This window comes from Cottoperca gobio, chromosome 8 (genome assembly GCF_900634415.1).
Source record: "Cottoperca gobio chromosome 8, fCotGob3.1, whole genome shotgun sequence".
Classification (NCBI taxonomy): domain Eukaryota; kingdom Metazoa; phylum Chordata; class Actinopteri; order Perciformes; family Bovichtidae; genus Cottoperca; species Cottoperca gobio.
This window is the reverse complement of record NC_041362.1, coordinates 19,224,397-19,239,993: the sequence shown is the minus strand read 5'-3', so window position 1 is coordinate 19,239,993 and position 15,597 is coordinate 19,224,397. Positions and strand designations below refer to the sequence as shown.

At 38.9% G+C, this 15,597-nt stretch overlaps 1 protein-coding gene across 2 annotated transcripts; it reads left to right on the top strand.

Moving 5' to 3' along the window:
• The first annotated feature begins 7,563 nt into the window (after window positions 1-7,563).
• tnnt1 (troponin T type 1 (skeletal, slow)) lies at window positions 7,564-15,029 on the top strand. 2 transcript variants are annotated; one of them, XM_029437908.1, is made up of 10 exons: window positions 7,564-7,772; window positions 9,700-9,721; window positions 9,864-9,924; window positions 10,693-10,809; window positions 11,650-11,727; window positions 12,023-12,136; window positions 12,221-12,330; window positions 13,361-13,451; window positions 14,427-14,467; window positions 14,567-15,029. In XM_029437908.1, the coding sequence occupies exons 4-10, from the start codon at window positions 10,711-10,713 to the stop codon at window positions 14,610-14,612; spliced, it is 579 nt and encodes a 192-aa protein (XP_029293768.1). In that variant the 5' UTR covers window positions 7,564-7,772; window positions 9,700-9,721; window positions 9,864-9,924; window positions 10,693-10,710; the 3' UTR covers window positions 14,613-15,029. The 2 variants fall into 2 exon arrangements, with proteins under 2 accessions (XP_029293768.1, XP_029293767.1); XM_029437907.1 differs by lacking the exon at window positions 7,564-7,772 and having other exon boundaries at window positions 9,582-9,721.
• Window positions 15,030-15,597: the final 568 nt, after the last annotated feature.

Sequence of the window (15,597 nt, the reverse complement as noted above, 5' to 3'; positions counted from 1 at the left end):
ACTGCTTCTTCTCTGTCGTCTCCCCCCCCCTGCCAGCTTTCTCTCCTTCCATCCATCACACCCCCCTATTTTATTTGGTCATCCTCCGCTCCACCTGCCCTGTGGCACTCCTCCATTTGTCCAGTGAGGTCATCCCTCTGTTCTCCCTAATCCTACGAGGTGCTCATCTTTCTGCTTCTGCTTAATCCGCCTGTGGCTCCTAGCCCTGACCACACACACACACACACTCACACACTCACACACACACACACACACACACACACACACACACACACACACACACACACACACACACACACAAATCTGCACATTTGTGCACACGGACTCACAGTTATTCTTGTATTGTATACTCGGACACTCAGTAATTCTCACAGCATGCATACACACATTCATTCAAACAGCATGCACGCACACACACACACACACACACACACACACACACACACACACACACACACACACACACACACACACACACACACACACACAGTGCCCCTCCACCTCTCTGTATAAAACTTCGTCTGTCAGTACAATAGCCATTCTGTCTGTATCTGTCCTTCTGTCTGTCTCTTGTGTCTGGTGATACCACACCTTCATACAGGTACGTCTGTCTGTCTGTCTGCCTGACTGTCTGTCCTTTAACATGTCCTCTCTAGGTTTTGTTTCATTGGAAAACAGTGGAATCAGATTAATGTACAATTGTTCCAAGCAGCTGCTGAGTATCATCCATCATAGTGGACACTTTTTTATCAAGTTTTCAGTTTTGCCATTACTTTGAAACCTCTTTCTTCCTCCGGCCAATCAGTTAAATACATATAATCAAATGTTAAGGTACTTCCAGGATATATGTGCTGAGCTTGATTTTGCAATTACATAGTTTGTCAGTACACTGCTTTTCAGCAGCAGTCTTAAATCTTGGGTGTCTGAGCATCCCTGAATGCACCACGGTAGAAGAATCTATTTTTTTTTTAAACATCTCTATAGCCATCATAATAAAGTAATAAAAAAGTGAATTAATTATCTATCTCAAGCAAGATTCAAGTCTGGGAAATTATTATACTGGAAATGAATTAACATAACCTAAGAAATCAAACCCGTGTACTGCTCCTTTAGTGTCATTTATGCCACCAAAATCTGCTCGATGCTGATTATCAGTTCTATGCTAATTCCATTCTTGAAAACACTTCAAATCAATAAAATGTCAAAACAAAATGCTTTAGTTAACCAGTCTGTGTCTTGAGAAAAGTAGATCTTAATTTAAGGCTCTTTTCACCCAAATTACAAAAAGACCCAACATATATTCTGGCATACTCCTACAGTTATCTAGCCACGGCAAGAATCTCTGCTAATGTTCTCAGGTTTGTAGAGCTCTACTTTTACCACTAAACCACAAGAGAGGTGAATAACATTTCATATGTGTTATTGTAAACAGCCTTAATAATCCACAAGCCTCGATGGCAGTAGTTTTAATGCCGTGTTCTTTGGATTACCCAGAGTAAAATGGACAGTATTTCTGAAAAGAGACATTGCAATTTTCTTTTCTTTCAAATCACATTATATATATACATTGTATAATTGATATAATATTGATGGATGTGGCCAAAATGTCTGGAAATAAAGCCAGCAATAGCCTGAATGAGTAGACAGATCAGTAAGTGACAAAATATATAGATTGTTTGTCATTTCAGTGAACCAACCATTTAATACTTAAGCGTAGGCCTATGTTTTAATTTCATAGGTTAATATAGGTTATATAAAAAACACCTTTTTAAAGTACTAAATAGGCTTTCTTTTTTCCATACAATGGATACACATGATGGATAGATACAATATAATGTCTGTGCTTGCAAGTGTTGATAGACATATAACTGTCACAGTCTGTGTTAGCATAGCAAGCACTCAGACTGACATGGACAAACCTCACAGCGTCTTTATTAGGTGTAGATAACTTATATGTACTATGGTCCAGTAGCAGGGTTCGGCTTTCATTCTTTAGCCCAGACACACCATGAGGTTTAACACTGCCCTAATGAGCTCCTCACTTGGCCACTTGTACCAAACTATGTCCATATTTTTTGCACTGTTAGCTAAAGTTAGCCTTCCTGCCTTAGAGCTAGTCATCAAAGGTCTGACACCTAATGAGGCCTTTGTGAGTAGCCTACTGTGTGTGTGTGTGTGTGTGTGTGTGTGTGTGTGTGTGTGTGTGTGTGTGTGTGTGTGTGTGTGTGTGTGTGAGTGGCCTACCACCCTTCATATTGTTCCTTTGCCTCTATGGTCACTGCTAACCACAAATGCTAACAGCTAGCTAACCTTAGCACAAAGGTAGAGGGTAATAAGCAGTAGTGTTTGTTTGTGTGTAGAACATTTACACTGGCTAGTTCAGGTCAGTGTCAAGATCGTCGTCTGGTTAGAAAAAATAGAATTAGAAATCATTTGGCATGTTATTTTCATTCTACCTCACAAATTTATAAGACGCCATGTCATTTCTAAATCGATTTTTTATGTCACTCTCTTCTCTAGAATCTATAAATAGCCTACAATAGGCTCACTTTAAAACTAATGAGGTATTGTTGCACACCCATTCTCCTTTACTACACACACGCACACACACACTGCCCTTGACTAAAATAACCTCTGCTAAGGCCTCTGCCTTTTACCCGTTGGAACTTGACTCCTCTACCAAAACCTCTGGTTTGCGCCCCTCCTTTCTCTCCATTTAGCTCAAAAGGGGACAATTTCCGACGGCAGTGTTGACATGTGCACGTCTCATTCATCCATCCGTCATTTCCTCCCTCTGTCCCTCTCTCTATCCATCATATTTACTGTATACATAGCTTCTGAGTAAGGCCTTCTCTCTATTCAAGATTACACTGACAAAGGTAATAAACTCCAAGAGATTCTTATGATAAAGTGCCTTTCCCATGTTGATGCTTTGTGTAACTATTACTTTGCTTTTAGTAAAGATCAAATAGATATGATAAGATACATAATTTATATAAAAATCATAATATTTTCTTAAAGAAAGAAAGATTCCACTTTTTTTCGTTGTCTTTTCCCCCCGCTGTGTGTTAAATGAGACGATCTCTCATTTCTACACAGTAAACTTTAGGCTACAGTAGCCGGTTAGTCCATGGATGTATAAAGAGAACTGAATAACTTATTGGCTACAAAATGACCCAGATTTTCCACATCCACACACAATTTGAATGTGAATGGATTGGGCTATTTCTGAATTTTACAACTTTTAGGACATAATGATTTAAATAAGGGCTTTTTAAGTAATTATGTATATCTAAAATCTTTGGTCCAATGACATCACATAGCGGACTTGGAAGTTGTAATTATATGGCTTAGCCACTATGTAAATCACTGCTGTTCAGGGGGGCTTGGGTTAGCTTAGTAAAAACTGGAAATGTCTAAAGCTCACTAATTAACACAACATTTTGTTTACGTTCCGTTTTAGTTTCAACCTGCAATAACGGCTTCATTTCTGGCCACATGGGGCAGCGGAAACAAGTTGTAAACACAATAGTGATATATCGTCACCTTTTTCACGTCCACCAGTGACAGAGCAACCTTAGCATTCAGTTGGAGTTGTGTTTCTTTCCACTTTCCAAATGTAAGTCCAATATTCATTCTCTTTAGCTCTGTTTTTGGGAAATATCTGTCTCTATAGCTGCTCAATGCTCCACTATGTTCACCAGCTAACTGTGTCTGTCTGTAAAGCCATGGGAGCTGCAAATTCAGGTGATAATTCTCTGTAGGTTTATCACTGTGAGGGACACCTTTCACATTGTCATTTGATATATGGAATATTAAATATATTTATTATTGCTGCTTTAATCAATAGAGAAGGGGCAACAATGTCATGGCACATTGCATTCTGGGTCGTGGTCTCCATGTTTTAGGTCACCTTGTTGATTACATTCATCCATTTATTTTCTACAACGAGCACACAGAGACAAAAAACACAAATCAAAAGAGCATGTTTGAATGCACATAGGAAGCAATAACCATTAGCCACCATGCTAACAGCATTGATAAGTACGCCAACAGGTGCGTCACAACCTTTTAGCGGTTTATTAGCAAAGTTTCTTGACAAATGTCACACTAATAAAAATACAGCTATCAGAAGTTAGACTATGTGACAGACTATATGACAGACTATGTGACAGACTATGTGACAGACTATGTGACAGATTATGTGACAGACTATGTGACAGATTATGTGACAGACTACGTGACAGACTACGTGATAGACTATGTGACACAATATGTGACACTATGTGACAGACTATGTGACAGACTATGGGACAGACTATGTGACAGACTATGTGACAGACTATGGGACAGACTATGTGACAGACTATGTGACAGACTATGTGAGACTATGTGACAGACTATGGGACAGACTATGTGACAGACTATGGGACAGACTATGTGACAGACTATGTGAGACTATGTGACAGACTATGTGACAGACTATGTGACAGACTATGTGAGACTATGTGACAGACTATGTGACAGACTATGTGAGACTATGTGACAGACTATGTGACAGACTATGTGACAGAGTATGTGACAGCTGGACGGCTAACATTAGCTAGCTGTCTTCATGAAGCTCCCAGCCAAGCTCCTTTAACTAAGTCAGAAAACAAGCAATTTGGAAACAAGAACAAGCTTACTAAAGATAACACAAGCATTTTGACTTAGTGGTTGTCAATTTTTATTTCATGTTAAAACAATATTTCCCATCCCTCTTTTGACTCCCAGCTGCACGCGGCCCCTAGCGTAGCTTTCAATCCGCTCACATCATGATCCAATTCTCTATCAAAAACTAAAATATAAAAGGTTATGTGGATTACTTTTTGGTCGGTTGCAACTTTCTGGAGCATGTTTGAACAGAGCCTTGCTGTTTCCAATCTTTATGCTAACGGATTTATGCTAGGCTAACCAGCTGCTGGCTGTATCATATTTAGCAAGTTTTATCAGTCTTCTCATTTAATTCTCAGCATTAAAGAGAATAACGGATAATATAAAGAAGTGGGAACGTCTGATGAAGTGTCTGTTTAAAATTTAATTTCAACAGAAACAGACTGGGTTGTTTTGTTTTGAGGTTTTGAATAATGTCATTATGTCTAACACAGACATGTTTGGCCACACACTACAGTGAAGGGGATCTTTGAGCTGTGTCAAAGCACTCCAGCCAAACTGATGACATAGTCAGTTTATCAGTAGCTGATGTCAACCTTTATAACCAGTTGTTAAGATGGAGGTGTTACATTTCAGAACACTTGTTTGGAAATGTACATTCGGGCCATTGAAAAAAGACAGACCTGGGGGAGGGGGTAATATAGAAAAAAAGATCACAAATTTATGAGAATTATTTTATTTTTTTGTCAAGGAACCACATCCCTTCAATTGCAATCAAATCAAATGTACCACTTTAATCTCAGAGAATATCCAAGTTTTTTCCTGTAAATGTACAACTAAATTCCTTCGTGTAATATTACACCTGGCTCTGTAACTTTTTTTACAACCTAGAATGGCTCTAATACGGCGTCATACGTTGTGATACGTAGCTGCTTACTCTTTCAACATTAGTGTACACTGATTCAAAACTAATCATCCCATAAAAGGTGAATGAGGACAAACGGGGAGAGAGACAGAGAGAGAGAGATGGAAGGGGCGGAAACTAGAAAGTGAGAGAAACTCTATCTCCCGCTGGTCTTTCTGTGTTTAACCCTTGTCACATTCTCACCTGTTGACGCACCATCAATCTCCCTGCGTCTCCCTGCCAGGAAGGCGTCAGCACACACCCTCTGTGTGCGTGTCTGTCTGTGTGGTTTTATGCCAGGACAATGGCAGCTCAGAGGGACAATTTATAGCCAAAACCATGTCAGTGTGCATTGTGTGTGTCTAAGCTTGTCTGTGTGTTTTCTTATCTCCTAAGTGATTAATCACAGGAGAATAGGGACTGTGGACACCTGTGATTTAGCACTGATGACTCACTCATGTACTTAGCCAAGCCGGCATTTATGTTACGTGGGTTGCTCAGTATTTTAAAAAAACACCTGATGTGTTTTTTAATATTCTTAATCCATGTAGCCAGTATCTTTTATTTATAATAATGTATACTGTTGCCAAACACACCTATTGTGTTGTAGTCAGTAAAACTATGACTCAGCTCAGGCTGATAACAAGGTCATTAATTTTGCAGGTATTTTGTCATAAACTAAGGAATTGGACAACTTGAAGTTTGGACCTGATGATGGCACTAAATAAAAGAGCAGGGGATCCCCAAAAGCTGTTACACTTCATCCTGAGGGGAACAGAAATGTCACTACCAAATTTCATGTCAATCCATTCTGTAGTTGTTGAGACATTTCAAAAGGTCAGGGGATCACCAGCGTCAGTAGGATTCAATTCACTGGAAAACTTGAATGTCTGATCCAACTGTTGTGCCAGTCCACCCAGACCCTGCCTGTATGTTCTAATTCTTCTCATTTTGCTGACTTTTGGTCCCACTTGGGGGAGTAACACCTAGCCAGCGTTTACCCATTTGGCATGTGCATCATACAAAATGCCGATGAGAACGGATTGCTATCTGTCTTTGTCCTCGGCTGTGTACTGCTGTGGGTGTGTCCATATCATTTCAATCAATGTGGCACCTTCCTGCATTGTGCGGATGCCTGGATGTGTTTATTTGTGCTTTAGAATGTAACCACAGTGAAACAATCCTGAAAATAACATTGAGTGGCGGCTGACTTTGAATGTCGTATTTACAAACAGCAACAGACAATGCGTCAGACTTTACTTTTAAACGTCCACTGAAGTTTCCGCTCCATTGAAGAGAAACATCAGATCTGTGTGGAGTGATTAGGATTACAGGAAAAAAACATAAATGCCAAATATATATGATTTGTCTTGAAAGGCGCCACCAAATAAAATGTATTATTCTTATTATTATTATTACAAGCCACAGTGTAAAACCCTTTTGTAATCAATCGTCACGAGATCCTCCTTTTAGAACCACTTTTATTTTTTATCGTCTGAATATTTCACTGCATCAGTTCTCCTCTCCTGATAGGGTTATTGTACTACGGATGTCTCTATTCTACTGATTCATTCATGATCTTTCTGATTGTCATTTGTTTCTCTTTATTGCAGCCATGTCAGATGTAGAAGAGGAGTACGAGTGAGTAGAGCAGCATCCCTCAGTGGTTTATTTCAGCGTTTGCATCAACTGCAATGTTAACTGATGAATATGTTTCTCTGTTATTTTTCCTCATCTCCCCAGGGAGCAGGGTAAGTCACACACGTTGTGTCTCTCACAAACACAATGAACAACTTCAATTAAGCTTTTTATGAGACTATATTCATTTCTCTGGGTCTCCTTTCTCCCAGAGGCTGAAGAGGAGCTGGAGGCAGATCCTGAAGAGCAGGAGGAGCAGGAGGAGACTGAGGAGGTGGAGGAGGATGGAGGAGGTAAGGTCAGGAAGGCTCCCAGAATGCAAAGCAGACGTACAGGACAGCTGCCTTTCGTAAAGCAAGTCTGGGGATAAAAACTGGTTTGGAGAAATGTGTTGAAAAGACATTACAAAATATGTAAACGCTATGACGTATTAAAAGGGTTGTGATAATAAGAAAATGTGTTTCCTTGTTCTATATATCTGAGTACTAACTCTGACCCGTAAACTTCCCCTCTGTCCTGCTCTCGCATCGGCTGACACTGTGCTGGTTCGGGCCATCAGAACACCAAGAGTACCAAGGTACAGTGACTTCATCACTCACACTTTTAGACACCATTTATGACTGGTTGATGAGTTTTAGTTCTATAAGAAGCTCTCTGAGGACATTAACCTCGCTGAGCAGGGCCTCGTGTTTTAGAGCGCACGTTTGGGCAAATATATCTACAAATAGTTGACTGGCAATGGTTTTCTATGCATTCACGATCATTAAGCCTACAGTCTTGAAAATGAGAAGGCTTGCCGGATGGCTGAATTTGGATTCTTTGTCCACGCCCATTATGGTTGAACTCAACCAAATACCGCCATTTTGTCACGGACCCTCGCCATCTGATACTGCTGCACAAGGCCCCCGTAGCCTACCATACGTAGCGTACTTAACTTACGTGCGTAACTTAATTTTACATAACAGATATACTATTTGAACCCAAACCATCTTTTTTCTAACCTAACCAGGTTGTGTTGCCATGATTGATCAGTATATCCAGTAGGAATGAAAACCACTGAGAAACCTTTTGTTGCAATTTGTTGTGGGTCAGGTGGTTGTTTGTCATAAATTGACCCGTCTAAAGGGGTACCAGTGCGTTACAAAGTGACGACAAGGGTTCCTGACCAAGTGTTCCAGTGTGACAAGATAGGAATGAGAATGGGTTGTAATTATACTCCACAGATGTGTTTATATTAGTCAAAAATCAATCTGCATGTACAAAATGATCCATTGCTGCATTATGCAATAATGAACGTTCACAGAATGTTCCACAAAACCATACATCTCCTTACAGCGGCAGTGGGTGGTACATGTTAGTGCCAGTGAATGGTGTGGCTCTCAATGCATGATGAGAAATCAGAGTTTTAAAGCAATAGTTTAACATTTTGGAAAATACACTTATTTACTGTCTTGCCCAGCGTTAGATGAGAAGATCATCTAACTCTCGGCAAGAAAATAAATCAGCATATTTTGCAAAACGTCAAACTATTTCAGCCTGCTGCCTGTGCAGTATCACAGATGGACTTGGGACTTCTTTCAATCGTTCCACACGTCTTCCCTCCTTATCTCCTCGTTTTCTTTTTCATTTTCACTCCCCTCTCGACTCTCTTTGCTACCTTCCATCTGTCGCACTTTCTTTCCTACCTTTGTACCTGTAGTTGTGTTTTTCTTCCCATCCTTCCTTACTCCCGTTCCGCATCCCATCCTTCTTGTTCCTTGCTCCCTCTCCTCCACCTGACCTTTTCTATTCCCTTTCTTTCCTCACATGTACTTTTCACCCATCATTAATGACCCTTTTGTTGCTCAAAGGGTTATTTTTGTTGCCCTCCTTCCATCTTTCATTGTATCTTCATGTTGTTGGTCCGTCAGATCAAGACGCCCAGGAGGAAGGTGAGAAATAGCAGAAGTATGGTTCCCTAAAGGGGTTAAAGTCCCGATTTTCTCCTCAACCTCAGCACCACTTTGGCTGATTCAGACTTTTTTCTTCTTCTTCTTCTTCTTGTTTTTTTATATTTTCTATTAATTGTCTAACGTAAAAAAAGTATCTACAGCCACTGGACTTGAGCTGTACTTTATGGAGTAATTTGGTCTCCTAAATGATTAAAAAGCTGTACGTTCCAGACTACAATCCCTCTTGTTTCTTCAGGAACATTTAAGTATGTCCAAATAGATGTGGTTACAATAACCACGTGTAGAAGTTCAGTGAAACCCTGGATTAAAGGAACGGGGTTTGATCATATAAAAACGATGTCCCTGATATTTTGTTTTAACATAATTAATAAAAACTCTGCTTAATTGCCTTTTCTTTTCTTAGTCCCATGTTTGCTGGCTTTCAGTAACATTAATAACTATTAACAACGTTCAGATTTGCAAATTGTCCTTCCACATGTTTGGGGTAAACATTTTAGTCACTCATACAGTATAATCATTATTTCTGCATGTCTTTCTCTCTTTTATCAACAGAGGAGGAGCGCCCAAAACCCAAGTATGTTCACAATATTTGATTATGTTTGGTTACAGTAGTTATTTTATATATTTTTAAAATGTCACATTCCCTTATTCTTATTTTGATCTTTTCAAATACTCTCTCAAAACTGTCATTTTTTGTGCTTCCTGTTGTTCTTCAGACCTTTGGTGCCTCAACTTGCCCCTCCAAAGATTCCTGAGGGCGACAGAGTGGATTTTGATGTAAGTTATAAAAAGGGGATCAAACCAGATTCATTTTCTTCCTTTTTTGGCTTTGCAGCTGCTTCATAAATCATATGTTAACCACGGCTATTAGCTTGAGAAAAGTCAGCTCAGTTCATTTGAACAAACTGTTAACTAGAGATGGTCTTGTCTGGTTCAGCTCTCATCAGTGTGGCCGAACATAAAGTCTCGTATCCAGGTGTCTTCCTTCTCTACGGTCAAATACCACATACATCATCATTGCTTCCTGTAGACTATGACCCCTCCCAGTTTATGACACTAAACACCTTATTGTCAGAAGATTGGATGTGTAACAACGTCCTGCATCTGAATACCTAGAGGACTAAAATGCTGCTTGTTGGTCCAGCCAGGTGGTTTATATTTTCTCAGCCATACATTCAAGAAATTAAGGAATAGTTTTTGATCCGTCTTTCTTTTGAGCCACAACTCAAGAATGGCTCCAAACTTTTCTCCAGTCTTTCAGCATCTTTATCCTATCTTTATTCTCCCTTGATTCTGGCTATTAAACTGTTCCGAGGTTTAATAATCCTTATACGTACATCATTATTGGTAATTAGTTCTATTAAAGAAGCTGTAATAATCAGAGGAACTGGGTGCCACTCGATGTTATCCAGATACAGAACTCCATGAGCTTCACTGGAGGCCTGAATACATACAGAATGTGTGTGAAGATGTGTCATGTAGAATAGAATAGTCATTTTCATTTTAGCTATACCTAATGAGATAAAAACTCCATATTTCCACCAGGACATCCACAGGAAGCGTATGGAGAAGGACTTACTGGAGCTGCATACGCTGATCGACGTCCACTTTGATCAGAGGAAGAAGGACGAGGAAGAACTCATCGGCCTGAAGGACCGAATCGTAAGTTCCCTCAGGGCCCTTTCACACCTACAGTAACTTTTGTAGTCCAGACTTTCAGACTTTTAAGTTTGATCTAAACCAAAATTACGGGTGTGAAACCTCACTGCACCATTCTTTTTGGATGGTTAGGACTTTCCGACCAATTACAGGACATTATGGCAAGCAAAGAAAAGAACAAAAGAACAACAACAACAACAACAACAACAACAACAACAACAACAACAACAAAAAGAGCCACAGTAGCACATGGGCAGAAGAAGAGACCAAATGCTCAATGTTCAGTGCGCTTCCATAAGTACAATTTAAAACTAACCGGATCAAATGTAAAAAAAAAATATATATGTAAAAATGTAAAAAATAAAAATAAAACGCAAACCATTGTTCGGACCTTGACTCAGCCTTTCCGGTGTTACAAGGCCATAAGATACTAACAATTTCTGGCTCGTGACAGAACTTTCTACTTTAGTTGAATGTTTCCATTTTATACTTCTTTATACTTCCACTTTACTACATTTTAGAGAGAAATATTTTACGTTTTACTCCACAACAGCCCGAACACGAGTTAGGGAATAATAATGTCATATATAATAATATGTCAGTCACAGGTGCAATTTCTCTGTAAGGTATTTATGCTGTACCTTTTACACTTTAAAAGTACATTTGGCTTGAAAAGGAGTATTTCTAGATTGTTGTATTAGTACCTTGACTTAAGTAAAGGATCTGAATACTTCTTCCACCACTGCCGCACAGCATGTGTAATATGATTTTTCATCCTGTTGCTTCATGTTTAATAAGTTGCACTCTAACACTTTATGACTTCTTTGCTTGGCTTTCCATCAGGAGCATCGTCGGTCAGAGAGAGCTGAGATCCAGAGGGTTAGAGCGGAGAAGGAGAAGGACAGACAGAACAGAATCGCGGTAACACACTCACACACTCACACAGTGATATACTTTATCTAGGCTGTAAATGGCTCAAAATATTTCCCTAGTTTCTCAAACTATATGAAACCACTATTCATTTATCAAATATATGTATATATATATATATATATATATATATATATATATATATATATATATATATATATATATATAAATATAGCGATACTCAATGCAACACAGAATATAATTTTCAGGTGCACAACAATACAATTCAAAATGTAAACATGTTTTTTCTTGCTGCTTCATCACTTCATCTGCCTTCGTCTGTCAGGAGGAACGTCACAGAAAAGAGGAAGAGGAAGCCAAGAAGAAGGCAGATGATGATTTCAAGAAGAAGAAAGTTCTGTCTGGCATGGGAGCAAACTTTGGAGGCTTCCTGACCAAGGTCTGCTGTTATTCTCAGTAGTAGATCATGATAACAATGATGACACACAGGTTGACTGTGGATTGTGTGTGTGTTCTCACCCAGGCAGAAACGAGGAAGGGCAAGCGTCTGACAGGCAGAGAGATCAAGAGGAAGACTCTGTCTGAGAGACGACAGATGCTAAGCATCGACACTATGAGGGAGGATGCACTCAAGTGAGTCCCCTCCAATATATTTCAGACAGCTGGCCAATGATGTTACGCCGTCACAGCTTTAAACTGAGTGTTGATGACCTGAAAGGAATTCCTTAATACATGTAGCCTATACCTTATTGGAGATTTGTGTTGACAAAGAGCGAGGATGGATTCAAGATGGCCTTTACCAATTCATCGTTCGCTAAACTAAACACGGCTGACCTGTGAAGCCTTGGATGTCTGTTGGATGTTTCGAAGTCAATGGGTTTTTTTATTGGGTTTTTGGTTAGATGCCTGAAATAAGGTCTGTGGTCGACACAAGATAAAATATTTTAAAGTTGACTAAAGAATGTTTCCACAAAATAACAACAAAACACATTATGTGATGTTGAATGATGAACAGATCATGTCTCTGCCGAGGAGCTGCAGATACTCTAGGTTAACGTCATGATACATGACCAAACTGTTGTCTAACTATGACTTGTATGCTACAATGTCTTGCAGTTTGCCTCAGTGATTTACATTCATACTAGCCTATATTGTTAGCTAGCACACACATACTATACGTTATGATGACCAAGAGCTAGAGAGGCTGTAACATTTGCTATCACTCAACACCTTTCTGTTTCTTATTAACTTTAGAGGTTTTATCTTCAAATTAATGTATGACGTCTGTTCTCAACAGAGATATTGCTAGCTAACGTTAGCAAATGCTAACTTTGTTCAATAATAGGAAACATTATCGAGAGAGCTGGCTAACGTTAGCCCTTCTGAATATGATAAAAAACAGTTTGTTGATCACCTCAATGTTGGATGGACTGAAAGTTTTCACTCCTGGTACAGATGTGCGTTCACATGTTACACAGTGAGACAATGACCCTTCCTTCTTATATAGTTTCCTTGTATCATTCAAGACCCACCAGCCAATCATATTCATGGATTACACTCCAAACAAGCAGCAGTACCAGTTGCCCTTGTGACAAGCTGTGGAGACCCATATTTGAACATAAAGGTCCAAATCCTTTCTAAACTTTGTCCCTCTGTTTTCAAGGCAACATGCCCAGGAGATGTGGAACTGTATCTACCAGCTGGAGTCTGAGAAGTTTGACTTCATTGAGTACATGAAGCACCAGAAATATGAGGTACCACTGTGATTGCAAACAGATATTGTCGGGATAATATAATAACAGGAGTTTTTTTTCAGTGTTTCATTATTCTATATCTGTATCTGAATATGTACAATAAGCTTTGTATTTCATTACTGTAATTCATTTAGTACTTAGAATTACTATCTGCAAGAAAAAAGGCAAAAACAAAAGTTTGAAATATAATGAACAGATGCATGTCTGTGACATATACTGTGAAGCAGCACAATCCATGCAATAAAGCAGAGCCCTTATTTAGGGCTGCAACTAACAATTATTTTCATATCGATTAATCTGCCGTATATTTTATAGATTAGTCAATTCATCGTTTGGTCTATAAAATGTAAGAAAATAGTGAAAAATGTCCCTCTCAGTTTTTTAAAGTCCAAGGTGATGTCCTTAAATGTCTTGTTTTGTCAGCCCAAAACCCAAAGATATTCACTTTAATATGATAGTAAACTGAGAAAAGCAGAACATCTCCACATTTGAAAGGCTGAAAACTTAATTTTTGCTTAAAAAAGGACTTTTATCAATTAATTAAACAATTAATCGAGTACCAAAATAGTTGGAGATAATTTCCTTTGACTGATCGTTGCAGCCCTAGTTGTAATGGAATCTTGGTTTTTGAGAAAGTGAACTCATTTACAGAAATGCGAGCAATTGTATGAAAGTGTAATACGTAATTGAAAGTTATCAAGCAAAAATGTCGAGCATTTGCTAGTTCTGTCTTCTCAAATGCTCCTGTTTTATGTCACTCTAAATTTAAGATATTTGAGTTTCTTAAAACTTTTATTAGTGAAAACAAACTATTTGAAGACGTTAGCATGAGCAATGGGAAATCTTTCACATTTTTTCCTGACATTTTATAGAATATCAAAATTAGAAAAATATTGAAAAAGCCATTAATTGATCTTGAAAATAATCAGTTTGTTTTTTATTCATACCGTTTAACTTCCTTTTGTGTGCCTGCAGATCATCGTGCTGCTGAACAGAATCCAACATGCTCAGAAATTGTGAGTATAGTAACTTTTGAACAAAATATAAAGAAACTGCGCATCTGCTGTTCATCCCTTCTTACTCTCCTTCTCTTTCCGCCTCTCTCCCTCCGACAGTAAAAAGGGTCACGGCAAAGGGAAGGTGGGCGGTCGCTGGAAGTAAATGTCAGAAAAGAATAAAAAGAGAAAACATATAACAAAAAGTGAAGGCAGAGGAGGAATGACATTTCCCCTCCACGATCTTCTCATGCCACAGTTTCCTGTGTATGTGACAGATAATGAATGTTTCTTGATGTATTGGTAATAAAACGACATGCACTCAGTTTGGAGTAGTTATGTGGGTCACGAACCGAAAGTGTATTTATAGCTGCCGTACTGCTGGTGTAGATATATTATGTGATGACATCAATTGTAGGCTTTAATAAATCAGTTTTTAAGAAAAAAAGGTTAAATTACACCTATCATGCATAAAGGAAAACAATCTGTCCTCAAGTACTTCATGAATGTCTCTTTTTCCTCTTGCATCAAGTTCCAAAATGTGTTGCCAAATGGTTCCAATGATTGAACTCATTCCAAACTCATCTCAATAAACAATAATTGCTGTTATGTGTCTCCTGACAATGCTTTGGTATTGGAGTCCGTTTTATGTAAAAACTGTTACACAGGTAAACAAGACAATATACCTCAAAGCCGGTGGTACAGTAGATACAATTTATCTGACTGTACAGTTTTGAATTCAAGAAATGTTCCTGTTTTTATGACGTTGTAGCAAAGACTAAGCTGTGCGCCCTTGAAGGTTTTTAATGTCAGCTTCCGAAGTTTAATGACATTAAAAATGTTGCTTTCATACCACATACTACATGTTCTAAATCTGGTCAATTACATTTTTGTGCAATAATAATAATGTGGAAATACAATTTCTAGAATACTGCAGAGATGCTGTCTATTACATTACATTACAGGTCATTTATCAGACGCTCTTATCCAGAGAGACTTACAGTGAACTAAGTACAGGGACAGTCTCCCTGGAGCAGCTCAGGGTTAAGTACCTTGCTCAGGGGCACAATGGTGGCAGCCCTGGTGTTGAACTCACAACCATCCGGTGTTTTATTTGGAAACTACCACTAGAACACTAGGCCATCACCGCC

Coding starts and splice junctions, on each gene's coding strand:
- tnnt1 (XM_029437907.1), top strand. CDS start 9,675: ATGTCTTTCTCTCTTTTATCAACAGAGGAGGAGCGCCCAAAACCCAA. Junction 10,810..11,649: donor TCGGCCTGAAGGACCGAATC/GTAAGTTCCCTC, acceptor GCTTTCCATCAG/GAGCATCGTCGGTCAGAGAG. Junction 14,468..14,566: donor ATCCAACATGCTCAGAAATT/GTGAGTATAGTA, acceptor TCCCTCCGACAG/TAAAAAGGGTCACGGCAAAG.